A 14,743-nucleotide genomic window follows, 5' to 3' on the forward strand; every position below is an offset into this window, starting at 1 on the left:
AATTCGGCTCGCCATCATTGTAACAAAACTTCAACACTTCAAATATGGCAAGTAAATTGTCAAATACATAGTAATCACAAAATACACTAAAGAAAGTATCACCATTTAAAACAGAAAGAAACAAATGAACAGAGGCAAAATGTGTGTCCCAACATCGTTGTAACTGTATAGTGCATTTTCATGCTATAACCATACTTAGTGCCTAGTGGTCTTATCTCTTTTGCTAGCCTGTGGGGGTAGTGTATCTAGTAATAGGTTTCTGTGCTGCCATTAGCAAACACAACAGAATTAAGTAGGTAGCAAAGCAGTTTATTCCACTTAGCCTTCCAGCCTAGACCACCATACTCAAGGAATTCATTTCAAGGAATATATTGTGCACTTTTACCAACACAGTGATGTATATATGATAAATCTGAAAACTTTTAATGTCAAGTTTGCACACAATACAAAATTTAAGGAAACAATAAGAATTTTGGCTGAATAAGGTAATGACCAAAGAAATACAGCAATGCCAACTAAGAGTACAGATTTATGAGAAACAATAACATAAGGAGGATGGTTGGTGCCATTTATTTATTAACTCTGATACATCTCCCTAATCAGCCTAATCTGGTCAAAAGCAGAAGGATTAATAAAACAAAGTAATTAACAGTGGTATTATTTTGAGAATTGATGTATTTGTATTATGATTAAAGAAGAACAACAATAGGTTCATTAAGTTCTATACTGAAGTGCCACAACATTGACCTTATTAATCCTTTTCAGCTTAATCCATAGAGTAAGACTATACATCCAAATGTTGAAGAATGAATCAGAGTATTAAATGCAATATAAACTGTACGAGCAAACTTTGTACAGCTGACTGAATGCACTGACCTTGATATTTATATTCTTTTAAAAAAGACTTTTCAAGATGCTACATTAACTTTCGGACATAACAAATTTTTTGTTGTTTAGGGTTGCACCAAAGTAAACGTTTGAAAAATGCTAGTTTAGTGAAGAAATTCATACAAGGTGGAAAAACTATAAATAGCTAACTATTTGGTGTCTCCTGCTGACTAAAGGAGGTGTCGATCGGCTATTTTTATTGAAAAGGTTTGTGATCATTTCTTTGTGCACTTTTTAGCACTGAAGAATCAAATTGTCTAAGCTCTTTCCTATATAGGTAAGAATCATTTATACTTCTATGAATTAAAACATTTCAAAACTAATAGGTAGCAGAAATAAAGGAGATTTGATATGGAAATCAGCCGCCACACATTGAGATACCGTATTCTTAACATTATAGCTCAATTCTCTTTAAAATAGTTGGCAACAGTGGAGATCATTTTACCGCTCTTGACATTTTTAGTTTATCGTGAAAATCTCCAATACAAATTTCAACCTCTATAAAGTAATGCTGCTAACAAGTACACAATGGAGTTTGTTAATTGTAAATCTGTAACTACACACTAAGCCTCAAAATCTGTAACTTACTGGTTTAGCCTTGAAATTATAATGAAAACCTTGCCCTGTCTCATCAAGGCCGAGGTGGTCATACCAGTACTGTGCTGGCCCGTACCTCCACGGAGCAACTTCAAGGTCTTGGTCCATGTCATCTGAGCCAGACTGACCTCTTGAAGACTTGTGATCAATAGGCCTTTTTAAAAGCTCCTTTAAAAGCACAATCACAATAGATGACATAAAATACAAAAATTTATTTTTTAAAAATACATTTGGAAAAAAAAAATGTTTAAATCTAATGGTGCCCCACATTAGTTCTCTTCTTGTTTTGATGGCTAAATTGGACACTGCACACTATACTATATATTTAATAGTAACAAGTAAAATATAAAAAATACTTTAAAAAAAAACAAAAGCTTATTTTGAGTTAAAAGACTTATCTTATCTTATCTTATATAATACAGACGTTACTTCAAAAAAGAAGATGATTACGTCCTACGCGTCATGCATTTAGTCATGCATATTAACCAATGACTTAAATTCTGCCAAGTCACTGGTTTTCCTGGCTAGCTCAGGCAACCCATTCCATGCTCTAATAGCACTAGGGAAGAAGGAGTATTTGTACAAATTTGTCCTAGCATATGGGACGAGGAATGTGCCTTTATCTTTGTGTCTTTCAGAGTATTTTATTAAATTTTGTTTTTGTATTTGAAGATTATGGTGAAACACATTAGAATACAGCGATTGACCTGCTAACTATTGTAAAAAAAAAATGCAAACTAAATCTCTATTGCCATATTACAATGTCATGGGGGCTCACAAAGACCTTCTTTCAGGGAACATTACCAGGAAAAAGAAGAAGAGGCAGACAGAGAAAGCATCTTGTGTGGTCCAACAGACTAATGAATAGGTGAAGGATGATTCAATAACACCTGCTAAATTTCAAACCATAATGATTGCTTAATCTTGTTAATCTATCTCTTCTTTTTCTATACCAGTTAATTGTAATAGTAACAGCCATTAATGACACTGTACTAAATATAGGTTAGATCCCTTTTTAAAAATTATCATTGTGTCCATACCAAATTCGTCTTAAAAGTAGTTATAACATTTACAGGAGGTAATCAATATTTTTTCTCCTCTCTTCAATTTGTTTTTCTCTGAGAATTTTGGCTAAAACAGTAATCTCAGCTAGACTGAAACCCATTACAAAGTTAAAAAGATAAATAAAAGCTTGCCTCATCATCATCTAGCATTTCCTCCTTCTTTGGCATCCTCCCCATATTTAAATTGATCTCTAGCTCCTCCTCAAAGAAGGGCTCCTCTTTTATGTCTGGTTTTCTATCCTCACAGTCCTCGTCTTTACTCCCCTCTTCCTGGTCTACCTCTGGCTGATTCTCTTTCTCCGCAGCATCTGCCTGGACTTTTTCTAGATCCTCTTTGGAGTCTTTCTTTTTGCTGTCCCCTTTGGAGCCTTTCTTTTCTTCATCTTCTTCTTTCTTCTTCCTCTTCTTTCTCCACACATGCGGAACATGGGCTGGCTTGAACAAGCGTGAGAATCTCAGGACCTTAAACAAGAAACAAGGAGTGAGTTCATAGGCACAGACTAACTTAATAATACAATGGAACTGTTTAAACTAACATTGGTCAACAAGCAATGTCAAAGTAAATCTTCATTCCTCAAGAACTTGTGAAAACTTCCTACCAATTTATTGTTTTTGGTAGGCAAAAATACTGATCTATTTCCTTCAGATCAAAAATGGTAATGACCTTTTTTTTTAAAAAAGCAAAGTTGGTAACAAAAGTCAGCCACTGGAACAAATGAAAAGTTAGATTTATCCCACTCAAGAATATAGAAATTATAGATAAATCAAAGATGAATACACTTTGAGAGGCAATTCTAATTTTGTTCATAACATCTCAAATTTTGTTATTATTTTTTATTAAGAAGATTTAAAAAGAAAAAATATATTTATATAAGTCAGGAGGAAAAGGGCATGTACTTTATCCTCTTCAAAACAAGTCATCCAATGACTACAGCTTGACATAAAGGTGTCATTATTTAAAAGTTAACTTTTATGCTTCCATGTTCTAACCCTTTTCATAGCAAAAAAAGAAACTGCTTTAAAAAGTCTAATAAATACTTTACAGTACACTAAACACACTCAAACATCTACATTTTTCCCTCAATATCCGCAATAAATCGGCCGTAAGCCGCCTTGAAAAAACCCTGCAAAGTAGCGAATCCAAAAAAGGTGTAACGCAGAGTGTATGTAATAAATTATCTAAATATGATTAGTGATAGCTGGATCTCAAGTTGTTCCAAAAGCTCTAAAAAACAAAAAAACACATTAAAAAGCAAAAGAACAATTTTTTACCACCAAGACCTACCTGACCATGTCTAAACTCTGGGAAAAGTGTAGTCACATCCACATTGGCTAGCTCTGGAGGCATCATGTCTGCTAGAGGAGTATTCAACTTTTTACTTGGACTTAGGGATGAGGGTGACGTCTGCTCATCTGATTGGTTAATTATCAAACAAAAAAAAAATTAAAATTATATGCTCACTGGCAAATAGCATACAAAACATTAAGTATTAATATATCTTGAATTCAATGAAGTATACATAAATGTGTCTTTTGTGTGTGTGTGTGTAAAGCAAAACCTAAGTGGGTTAGTAGAGAACAACAATGAATGAACAAAGCAAAGGAGTAGCAGATAAAAGTTGGCAGTGCTTTTCCCCAAATAATGTAAGGTACCCACTAGAAAAATCTCAGAGGACAAGATCTAAAAGTGGTGCTTTACATTATTTTTTTTAACAAAGAGTGTAGATACTTTTTTTTTAAAACTAAGTTTGCGCATTATATTACTTATTTCAATGCAAGGTATAATTTATATGCATTGCCATCGATGACAAGGAAATCAAAAGAAAAAAATGAACAATCTTTTTTTTTTGGAGGGGGGGGGGGGGGGGGGGCAGCGATGTTCATTGTAAAGGGAAATTACTTTTTAAAATGAAGTTTTTACTTGAGTCTTACCAGTAGATAATTTTGCTACTGATGTGAGAGTGGAAGCAGATGCTGAAAAGTAAAATTAGATGATTAAGAAAGCATTCAACATTCAGAAACAATAATACAGGAAATTAAGACACAATCCCACAATGCTTTCACTGTATACATCTGAACAAAATGACATACACATCAAGATGCACTTTAACAAGCACATAAAATTAAAAAAGGATTAAAAAAAATAATTGAGATATTTTTAGTGCAGAATATAAAATTAGACAACACTGAAAAACATAAATTGATTTTAAAAAATAGACATATAAAAACAATTGAGACAGAAATGAATACATTAATAATGCAATCAAATAGGCAAAATCTAAAATGCTTCAAGAAAAATACATAATCCTATACACAGACTTAGATAAGAAATGCTGAATACAAAAAACAAAACGCAAGTAAAACAGTTTCAACAATGACTTGAAAAAATAAAATCACATCATTTGTGACTTGAATTTGTATTCCAGTTAAAAGCTTTGTTCACCATTAACTTATGAGCATCTCCAAATAAACATTTACAACATGGATATGTTTAAGATATAATTATCTTTTCCTTTGAAGGAACATCTGTTTTTTTATAAGATAAGAAGATCATTTAATGACCAAGACCTTTTACTTCAAACTGTGAGCTCAAGTCATAGAATTTTACATGTCCAATAAGAAATGTGAATAAACTTTGGCCATGAAGGTAAACTCAATCATTCCAAACGTAATACTTTTAACTCTTTTTTTACTGAACCCTAGCACCTTGACTCTTGACTCCCATCAACCTTGGTGTCTATATACACAAATAACTTGGAATTCAATAGTACAAACAAAAAATGTGCTAAAAGCCAGACCTGCCTACCAAAAAAAGTCCAAATGCGTAACACTTACGGTCAAAATGCGTATTTTGGCACCAGAATGCGTAACACTTACGTGATCCTCTATTTTGTCATATATATATATATATAATATTAGATGTCATGATTAGATCTACAATCTAAATCTAGATCAATAGAGATGATATCTAGACTAGATCTGGATCTATGTCTATATAATGGATATAATCTACTCTAGATCTGGGCTCAAAAGTGTTACCGGTGCCGTGGATCCGCTAGATCCAAACTTTCGTAGGCCTACCTTCATACTTGATCTATTCTATACTAAGACTAAGAATCTAGTCTAGATCTAGACTAGATGGTAGTAGATGTTATCGATCTAGATCTAGTCAATCTAAATTCTAAATCATACTAGATCTAGATCTATAACTAGTTTGTAGGGTAATGTAGAGAATCATAACGTAATGACTAGCTAGACTCGAGCTAGATCTATTCCTGTATAACAAGTTATCTAGATCTAGATATCTACAGTGTCACTCAATGTGTTTTGAATCAATAGCTCTTCGATTTTTTTTTCTATACAAATGAATACGAGAATCAGGAATGCACCAACATAATTAATTTCTACTCATGAACTTACAAAAAAAAAAAAAAAAAGTCACATTGGTGTATCAGCTAACTGACGGTACCTACCTGGTACCAGCCCGCCACTCCCTCACTCTCTCGTTCTTCATTTCTAGACATCTAATTGCTATTAAGTAACAATCAACGTATAGATCTGGGCACATTGTGTTCACCCCACCTTTTCTGTTTCGCCCCTCTCCCCACAGGTGGGCTTAGCGTGACCTCCGTGACCGCTTGTAAGCTAGTCTAGAGAGGAGAAAAAAAAAGCATACGAAATGCGTAACGCGACGGGTTAAATGCGTATTTGCGTACTGGCTGTCATTTTTGGGAGATTTTGCGTAACGAATACGCATTTTACGTAACGGTAGGCAGGTCTGTAAAAGCGCATATATATATATATATATATATATATATATATATATATATATATATATATATATACCGTCATACAAAACTTGTGGAAATTTCACTTCATTTTGTGCATGTATTGATTATTAATAAATAAGTTTTACCACACAGAGCTTACTAGTTAATGATTAGCACAACAAATACAGGACAGGAAATAACAAATATATTATTGTGTGATAGAAACATGCAAATAAGGTTTGACACAAGAACAAGAAACAATACTGCCAGTACAGTAAGTAATTTCATCCAATACATTAACACTTGACTAACTGACCAGAACTGTTGCCACTGTCTGAAGTGACAACACTGATAGGTTGAGTTGGGCATGGCAGCCAAGAAGGTGGAGGCATTAGCTTGCGATCATCTTCTTCTCTTTCTTGGTCATCTATAGAATCTGTCAAATAAAATGAGCTTAAGACAAAAAGAACATGAGCTAGTTGTCTTGGAATAAAGCTAAAGACTGTCTCAGAATAAAGCTAAAGATTAACTCAGAATAAAGCTAAAGATTGTCTCAGAATAAAGCTAAAGATTGTCTCAGAATAAAGCTAAAGACTGTCTCAGAATAAAGCTACTAAAGAATGTCTCAGAATAAAGCTAAAAGACTGTCTCAGAATAAGCTAAACATTGTCTCAGAATAAAGCTAAAGACTGTCTCAGAATAAAGCTAAAGACTGTCTCAGAATAAAGCTAAAGAATGTCTCAGAATAAAGCTAAAGAATGTCTCAGAATAAAGCTAAAGATTGTCTCAGAATAAAGCTAAAGAATGTCTCAGAATAAAGCTAAAGACTGTCTCAGAATAAAGCTAATACCTATTTCTTTCAAGATAATTATTGTAATAAATAAAAAATAACAACTATTAAATTTCATATTTTAGGCTTATAAATTTTTAAAACTTTCATAAAAAAATTTGTAAATAATTTGAATAATAAATAAACTGAAGAAGACAATGGAAACTGCCAAGACTATACAAATAGTTATAGATATTTACGCAGTTTTCATTTCATTTGAAACCAATCCAAAAATTTTTTTTTTAAAGTTTCTCACTCTTAATCTCATAATCTGGTTTTCTTCTCAGCTCATCTTCCTCATCCACTATTTCAGTGATATCAGAGAAATCCACAGCCGATGGTGATTTACAGTCATAATCTAAAACAAAAGAAAAAATAGTATTTCTTATCCTTTTTTTAAATACCAGTAAAAAGTAAAGTTCCACTTTCAGACCTTGTGGTCTATAAGGCAGATGATGTGAAGGTCATGTTTTTGTGACCTATGGTTAATGATTGTGTCTTGTGGCCAGCACAACGACAGACTGCCTTTACTTTTCCCTAACTAATGTCAGGTATCCATTAGAGCTGGGTGGACTCAGAGGAACCCCAAGGTCCAAAACTTAAAAATCCCAGTCTTCACAAACAATATACTTCTAAGGCATATTAACAACATGCCATTATAGTGGAAAGACATTGTCTTTGAGTCGTAAAATTAAGGAAGAGTGCAATATTCTAAAAGTTATTTGAAGGTATTGTAACATAAGATAATCATCAATGTAGAATGTGATCAGGGCCTGCCCTAACAATTGCGGGGCTCTATGTGAAACGGATTGTGTGGGACCCAGTCTGTGGAGGAATAAGGATATATAGTGAAAAATAAGATTTTGTATTAGAAAATAAATTCATCTTTGCATTTTATTCCTTCTTTACTCTTTACAAAATCACAATCAAATTTTAAAAAATATCAAGATAGATTTAGATCTATATTTATATGCCAGTGACTCTTAAAATAAAAAAAAGTAATGGGACTTCCGGTTTTGGTTAAAATTTACCCTATTATTACATTTTTATTAAATGAAAACTGACAATACCTTTTAATATAGCGGGTAGAATTGTCATTTTCTATAATGAATGACACGCTGAAACGACAATTTTGTCTACTTTTCCTGGAGATTTTCTTGAGTTTTCAGGAGATTTAGAATTAGCACAGGGACTATGAAAGTGCGGGGCACACTGCGACCGTATAGGTTTCAGTGGCCAAAGTCGGCCTTGAATGTGATTAAAACAATTCATTCTGGATGTTGCTTTGGTGTGTTTACCAGAAATATAGATTATAATTTATTTAAATATATATAAAAAGTGCTTTATATTAATAAGTTAATTAAATGTGAAGTGTATTTCAAGATTCTTCTGTTCCTACTGAGCTAAATGAAATTGATGATCAAAAATAATAATAATAATAATAATAATCTTTATTATCCGTAAGGAAATTTGTCTTACAATTTGTGCATTACACCAAACAAAAAACATTATAACTATAAGAAACCAAAGTGTACATTCACACCAGACGCACTCATAATTTACATGTGACAAAGTTTATACCAGATTGTTCTTATTTAATGATTTGATTGCCAGGGGAACAAAAGAGTGTTTGTGTCTGTTTGTCTTTGCTATCGGTGTCTTGTATCTCTTTTGTGATGGTAAAATCACAAAATCCTGACACAAAGGGTGATTCTTTATTTCGAGGATCTTGTTAGCTTTTTTATAGATGTTTGTCTCAAACAACTGACCAAATGGGGTTTGTTTTTTGCCAATGATTTTGCCAGCAGCATTTAGGATTCTATAAAGTTTATTCTTATTTTTAATGCTCAGATTGCCAGGCAGTGATATTGAAACTTAAAATATTGCAGATGTGAGCGTGATAAAACATAGCCAAGGCCTTTTCGCTAACATTAAACGAGGACAGTTTTCTTAGTAGTCGTAATCTTTGCTGCCCTTTTTTGCTGATATAATCAGTATTTGCAGTAAAATTTAGTTTATTGTCTAGGATAGTACCAAGGTATTTAAAGGTTTGCACAATTTCAATAGTCTCTCCAGCTACAGAAACAATATCATTTCCCTTCTTGTCCCTACGAAAATCGATTATCATTTCTTTGGTTTTTTTTACATTTAATAATAAATAGTAACTAATATAGAAAGACAATCAAAAAAAAATTATTCAAAGCAATGAATCTAAACTATTTTCCATCTACAGGAATTGAAGTTTATATTTTTCTAAAAACTGCTTGAAAAAAATGTACCATCATCAACAGATCCTCCTAGAGCACCATCTGAAATATCTTGTGCCAGCTCTTGAACCATTGCACCAACTCCAAGCCGAGATAAAGAACCTAGGTGGCGTTTAGATTCCTGAAAAAAAGTATTAAGAAAACAAAAGAGAGAAAAAATAAAACTACAATCTCATCAGTTAATAAAAGTACAGTTACTAAATTAATGAAAACATTTTCACAGACAGTGATTGTACGAATTGTTAATCATGGAAAACAAAAAGCCATGGCCTCATTTGTATAAATCCCCCCTCAAAAAAAGGCTTTAAAAAAATTATTTTAAGTTCATTTCATGCATCAGAATGTTTAAAAATTATAAGATTTTTAGCATTGTGAATGAGTCCTTGTTGGCCTGCTTCAGTCGTAGAGCGACTACGGTTCATCTCGAACACTTTTAAGCGAGAAGAAAGCCTGGGCATTGTTTATAGTTGGAAGGATATTGCCCACACAGCCCCTGCTGCCCAAAGCTTACTGGTTTAAGCAAAGTGTTTAATCACAAAGTTGATTTGTCTCAAGAAGATCTGGATTTTACTATATCTTCAGGTCAATTTGCTAATTATTTAACACCTCCTTAAGCAGTTGACCACAAAGGTAAACTCTTCTTCTAACTCTGCTTCCTTCATCCCCCACCATCCTGTAGGAAGTTTGAAGGTACACATGTTTAAAGATAAGCCTTGATAGGGGAAAATTTCACATTTAAAAACTAAATTCATCAAATTTTAGTTATAAAATTAAAAATGGTAAAATGGAAGTGTTTTTTTTAGATTAATAAAAAAAAAAGTCATTTGCATAACAATTATGTGTATTATATGCTATAACACAAATCAATTGCTCCATTTTTACAATTAAATTTATAGCACTTTAGATTAATTTTATATTTTCCTGTTTCCTTAGACCTGTTTACCTCATACTCTGCTGTGTTAATAAGCTGTCCAAATTTTGTATAAACAACCACAAAAAAAAACCACTCAGGATTTGTGCCACCAATCAGAACAGTTTTAAGATGGTAGACAATCAAATCTGCATGCAAAGGTAATAACTAGAGATCTTATAGCCATACTGACCTCATCAAGGAAATCCTCTTCCAACTCCCCCTTTTCATCAATATTGCCAAAAAGAAATCCAGTGAGTGAGGATATGCTGGACATGGAAGAGGTCTCCTCATCTGGATGAAGGCCGCTTTGAGAGTCATGAATAGAGCTGTGATCTTCATGGTCTAGTCCAAATGTCAGGTCATGGACCACACTATTTTCATAATTATCATCCATGGAGAGATTACTCTCTATCACCTTTTAACCATATTAACTATAATAGAAAAATAAAAAGACAATGTAATGCATAAAAGTGCTAGTGATAATGGCTTGACTCAATTTCCGCAATTACCAACATCACAGGTTACACATTTTCTTATTGTTTCAATGTTGTTGTTTCTTTTTTTTTTTTTTTAAATTAATAGATCTATATCTGCTTCTACTAGTCAAACAAGGATAAATATGGTGCATTTAGAAATCTTTTTTCAAGTTCTTTTTTAACAATGTTAATCAAGACCCAATAATTTGTTTATTCCCTTCAATATTTACATTCTAAACAAGTAAAGTTCATAAATATAAATGAAATCAGCTTTGTGAGCTAGAAATTTACTACTAATACTATATCTACTATTAAATTTCTTATTTAATAAGTAGATCTATCATCTACGCAACTCAATTCCAACTTTTTAAATTTTCAGCTGGGGGTGTGTCTCGCCAGCTTAGCCAGCGACAAGCTCTCCTGTCTGTCGTTCCATGTCAACCAATGTTAGGTCAAAACGCCACAAAAAAAATCATAACTTTCTAACTGTTAAACATAGAGTCATAATTTATACACCATTGGAAATTTCTGTTAAAGTTAAAGTATTTTAATGATGTACTAACAAAAAATTGTTTTTCCAAAGATACATTTTTTATTTCACATCCCTACTAGATCTATATAATAATATTTAATACTAATTAGTAATAGACTCTATCTATATAGTAAGTAGATCTAGAAAAAAATCTAGATCCTACTAGTACTAGTCTTAACAAGACCAAAAATAAAAAATAAACTAGATCTAGCATTCTAGATCTATATTCTATATATAATCTATAGTCTATAGTATAGCCGTAATAGCCTAATCATAATCTTAGATCTAAAATGAAATAAATAGATTTATTGATTTAAATAGATCTAATCTCTAATCTATTCTAGACTATTCTAGAGCTAGATTTTCTTGGACGAATGATCTATCCGTACCATATTATAAATATTTAGATCGAGATCTACTTCTAGATACACCAAATATAAAAGAGACTCGAAGAGGGATCATTTTAATTCATTATTCACATCTCTAGACTCTAGATTCTATTATTTTTGTTGCCTGCACATATTACTTAGGACAGGAGTAAAAGTAAAAGTGTGTAAACAATGTTGGGCGTGATTCCGTTTATTAAAAATATATTTCCGGTAAAAAATTATATATCGCACTTTCGCGAGTACGTAGATCTAGATTCTAAATATCCGTCTTTATAAAATTACTGATATAAATTTCTTCACCGAATAATAATATGAATGTTGTTAAGATATCAATAAGTAGCATATATTGTGTACGGAAGTTAAAAACCAATGTTGTTCACAGTTTTTGTGATTTCTCCATAAAAAAAGATCCGTCACCCCTCCGAAGGCTTACGTTCGTTTATTGGAGGTGTAGGGGTGGAGGGAGTAGTAGAAACCATTGCATCCTCTCCCCCAAATGAACCAGACAGTGCTATTATTACCGTAAGAGGTGGGGAGGGGAGGACGGCATGATATAAAAATGGGTTAAAATAGAAATAGCTTACATTATTAAGACAAGTATATAATTGCGTGATTTATCTGCAAAATTCTATTTAGGCCAATAGCTGATGAAGGCCCCGTAGCCCAAAGGTCCATTTTTAGCGGAACCCGAGAGGGGAAAAGACGCAATTAGTTTTGTGTGGCCTGTCTGTCCGTCTGTCCGGTTTAGATCTCATGATATTTTAGATCATTCAAAGTTCTGATGCAACCGCTACTTTTTTCTTTTCTGAAAGGGAAAATCTAATTTTTTAAATCAATTATGCAAGCAGTTTTTTCATAAAAATACACCATTTTTAAAGGCATAACCTTTGTCCATCGGTGGTCGGTTTAGATTTTCTTTTCGCGGGCTAGTCTGTCCTCGGCAGAGGGTTAAAATCAAACATTCGAGGAAGTTAGTTCGTTAGTAATGGGCTTGATTGAAAGATCATAGGCCTACTTGTGTTCAGAAAGAAGTCTTGTGGGGTTCCTAATTGTTTACAAAAAAGCATTAAATGAACAACGGTAGCCAACATCACTTCGAAAAATTTGACCGTTCGGACGTAACAAAGTACACGCTAGAATTTTATACTGTAATAACTGAAGGGAGGCAACTCAACGAGACATAGACGTTTATTTACACGGAGACATGACAAACACAAAGGGGCATCTGCCTTGAGCACAGCATCTCCATATTGGCTCTCTCCTTGGGCGGAAATCGTTCTCTTCTAATGTCAACATCCGACTTGTTTAGTCACAGATAGTGCGCACCTTTTTTCTGCACTATCTTGGATGGCGGTGCGCATGGCAAAGTCATAACATTGCCCCCGTCTTAGCACTTTTCGTCCCGAAAAGAAACACTGCAGCTGAGGTTTGACAGTTCAGGTGGTGGTCGATCAGTGGGAGCCACAGGCGGCAGGGAGCGTGTTCCCCACGAAGCCATCCGCATTGTTTTCCTCCAGTGCCGCTTTCTCTGTCTCCAGTTGACCAGGCTGTTGTTGCGACGATGACGTGGCCGTTTGACACACAAAGAGATAGTGTCGAGCACTGTTTTCTTCAGCACAGCCGTTGATCGGACACGCTGTCTCAGCAGACCTTCCCGACAGACGCCTCTCAAGGGAGCTGCAGGTTCACAAGCAGCCACGTTGCAAACAAAGTCTAATGCACCGCAGTCATCCTCAGATAACAGTCTCACGTCCAGAAGATAGGTCTCTTCAGGTTCAAGTGGAAAATGTCTTCCTCTTGACAGCTCAGATTTAGAGTGGTTTGATTGACATTCATCTATGCCAATGTCTATGATGATGGTAGAAGTGCATATGCCCTGTTGGTGGTTTTCTTGGCATCTAAATTGTGTGATGCGCCGCACGTACAGTTCATGGTAAACTTCTGGATGCAGTTTTCAAGCTTCGAATTTCCCTCGTGAGCACCGGCAGATAGGTAGAGGTCTTTAAGGCCCATAGCAACAGGCTTGAACGCAGACCCAACGTTGTCTTGATATGTCCAGCTCATTAAGGTACTGGTAACAGGTACAACAGGAACAAACGCTTCAGGCAAATAACAGTCTTCATTTTCTTTATTTGTCTCTTTCCCTTCGATTTGGTACATCTCGTTGAGATCATCACAGCAATCATTGTCACTTTTCTCGTCTTGAAAGTCACAACCACAAGACTTGCCCACAACACAGACACAGACGGCGCTCCAATTCCCAGCGTCTCCGTCACCACTGTTTGTGCAGCCACAGTCCTGACCATGCAACTTCTTCACCAACGAGTCTACAGGCAACTGCTCCTTCACTAACGAGTCTATTCCTTCTTTCGCTTGAGACACCATTTTATCAAATTGATCTGTTTGTCCTTCCACTTGCAATATACTTTCATCTACCTTACTCCCCATCCTGTTAATTTCTTCACGCAATGCATCAATTTCTTCCTGTATCTTGCCAATGAGCTCATGAATCTCCGATTTAATTTCAAATAAGTAGGTATCTGGATCTTCGTCTTCATCTATCAAGGCTTGCCGGAGAAGAGCTGTAAGCACCTTCTTGGTACCACCAATTATCTCATATCGGTAACGAAGTTCCTTCCTAAGCTCTTTAACTGAGAGTTGGTCTAATTGTTTCAAAGCTGCCATTGTAAATCCTACCTCCTCTCGTTGAGTTGCCTATAATCCCACTCCTGACACCAATTGTAATAACTGAAGGGAGGCAACTCAACGAGACATAGACGTTTATTTACACGGAGACATGACAAACACAAAGGGGCATCTGCCTTGGGTACAGCATCTCCATATTGACTCTCTCCTTGGGCGGAAATGTTTAGTCACAGATAGTGCGCACCTTCTTTCTGCACTATTTTGGATGGCGGTGCGCATGGCAAAGTCATAACAATATTTCATAAATAAGCTTTATCAGTTGATCTTGTTGCACACGCTTCACTTAATTTATCCATTAATTTTAAAATCATT

General features: G+C 34.5%; 1 protein-coding gene across 2 annotated transcripts in view; it reads right to left on the reverse strand.

Annotated features, from left to right (window-relative positions):
• LOC106070054 (transcription initiation factor TFIID subunit 1-like) overlaps window positions 1-11,897 on the reverse strand; it is a 62,508-nt gene extending 50,611 nt beyond the window's left edge. The window contains exons 1-9 of one of the 2 annotated variants that reach the window (XM_056037438.1): window positions 11,726-11,897; window positions 10,519-10,759; window positions 9,428-9,536; window positions 7,405-7,506; window positions 6,636-6,755; window positions 4,482-4,523; window positions 3,835-3,962; window positions 2,682-3,011; window positions 1,477-1,653 (exon numbers count right to left, since the gene is read on the reverse strand). In XM_056037438.1, coding sequence (XP_055893413.1) covers window positions 1,477-1,653; window positions 2,682-3,011; window positions 3,835-3,962; window positions 4,482-4,523; window positions 6,636-6,755; window positions 7,405-7,506; window positions 9,428-9,536; window positions 10,519-10,722 — 1,212 coding nt within the window. In that variant the 5' untranslated portion in view covers window positions 10,723-10,759; window positions 11,726-11,897. The remainder of the gene's footprint in view (window positions 1-1,476; window positions 1,654-2,681; window positions 3,012-3,834; window positions 3,963-4,481; window positions 4,524-6,635; window positions 6,756-7,404; window positions 7,507-9,427; window positions 9,537-10,518; window positions 10,760-11,725) is intronic. The other variant, XM_056037440.1, reaches the window with a different exon arrangement.
• Between the last annotated feature and the right edge of the window lie 2,846 nt (window positions 11,898-14,743).

The sequence above is a fragment of the Biomphalaria glabrata genome, chromosome 8, assembly GCF_947242115.1.
Source record: "Biomphalaria glabrata chromosome 8, xgBioGlab47.1, whole genome shotgun sequence".
Classification (NCBI taxonomy): Eukaryota; Metazoa; Mollusca; class Gastropoda; family Planorbidae; genus Biomphalaria; species Biomphalaria glabrata.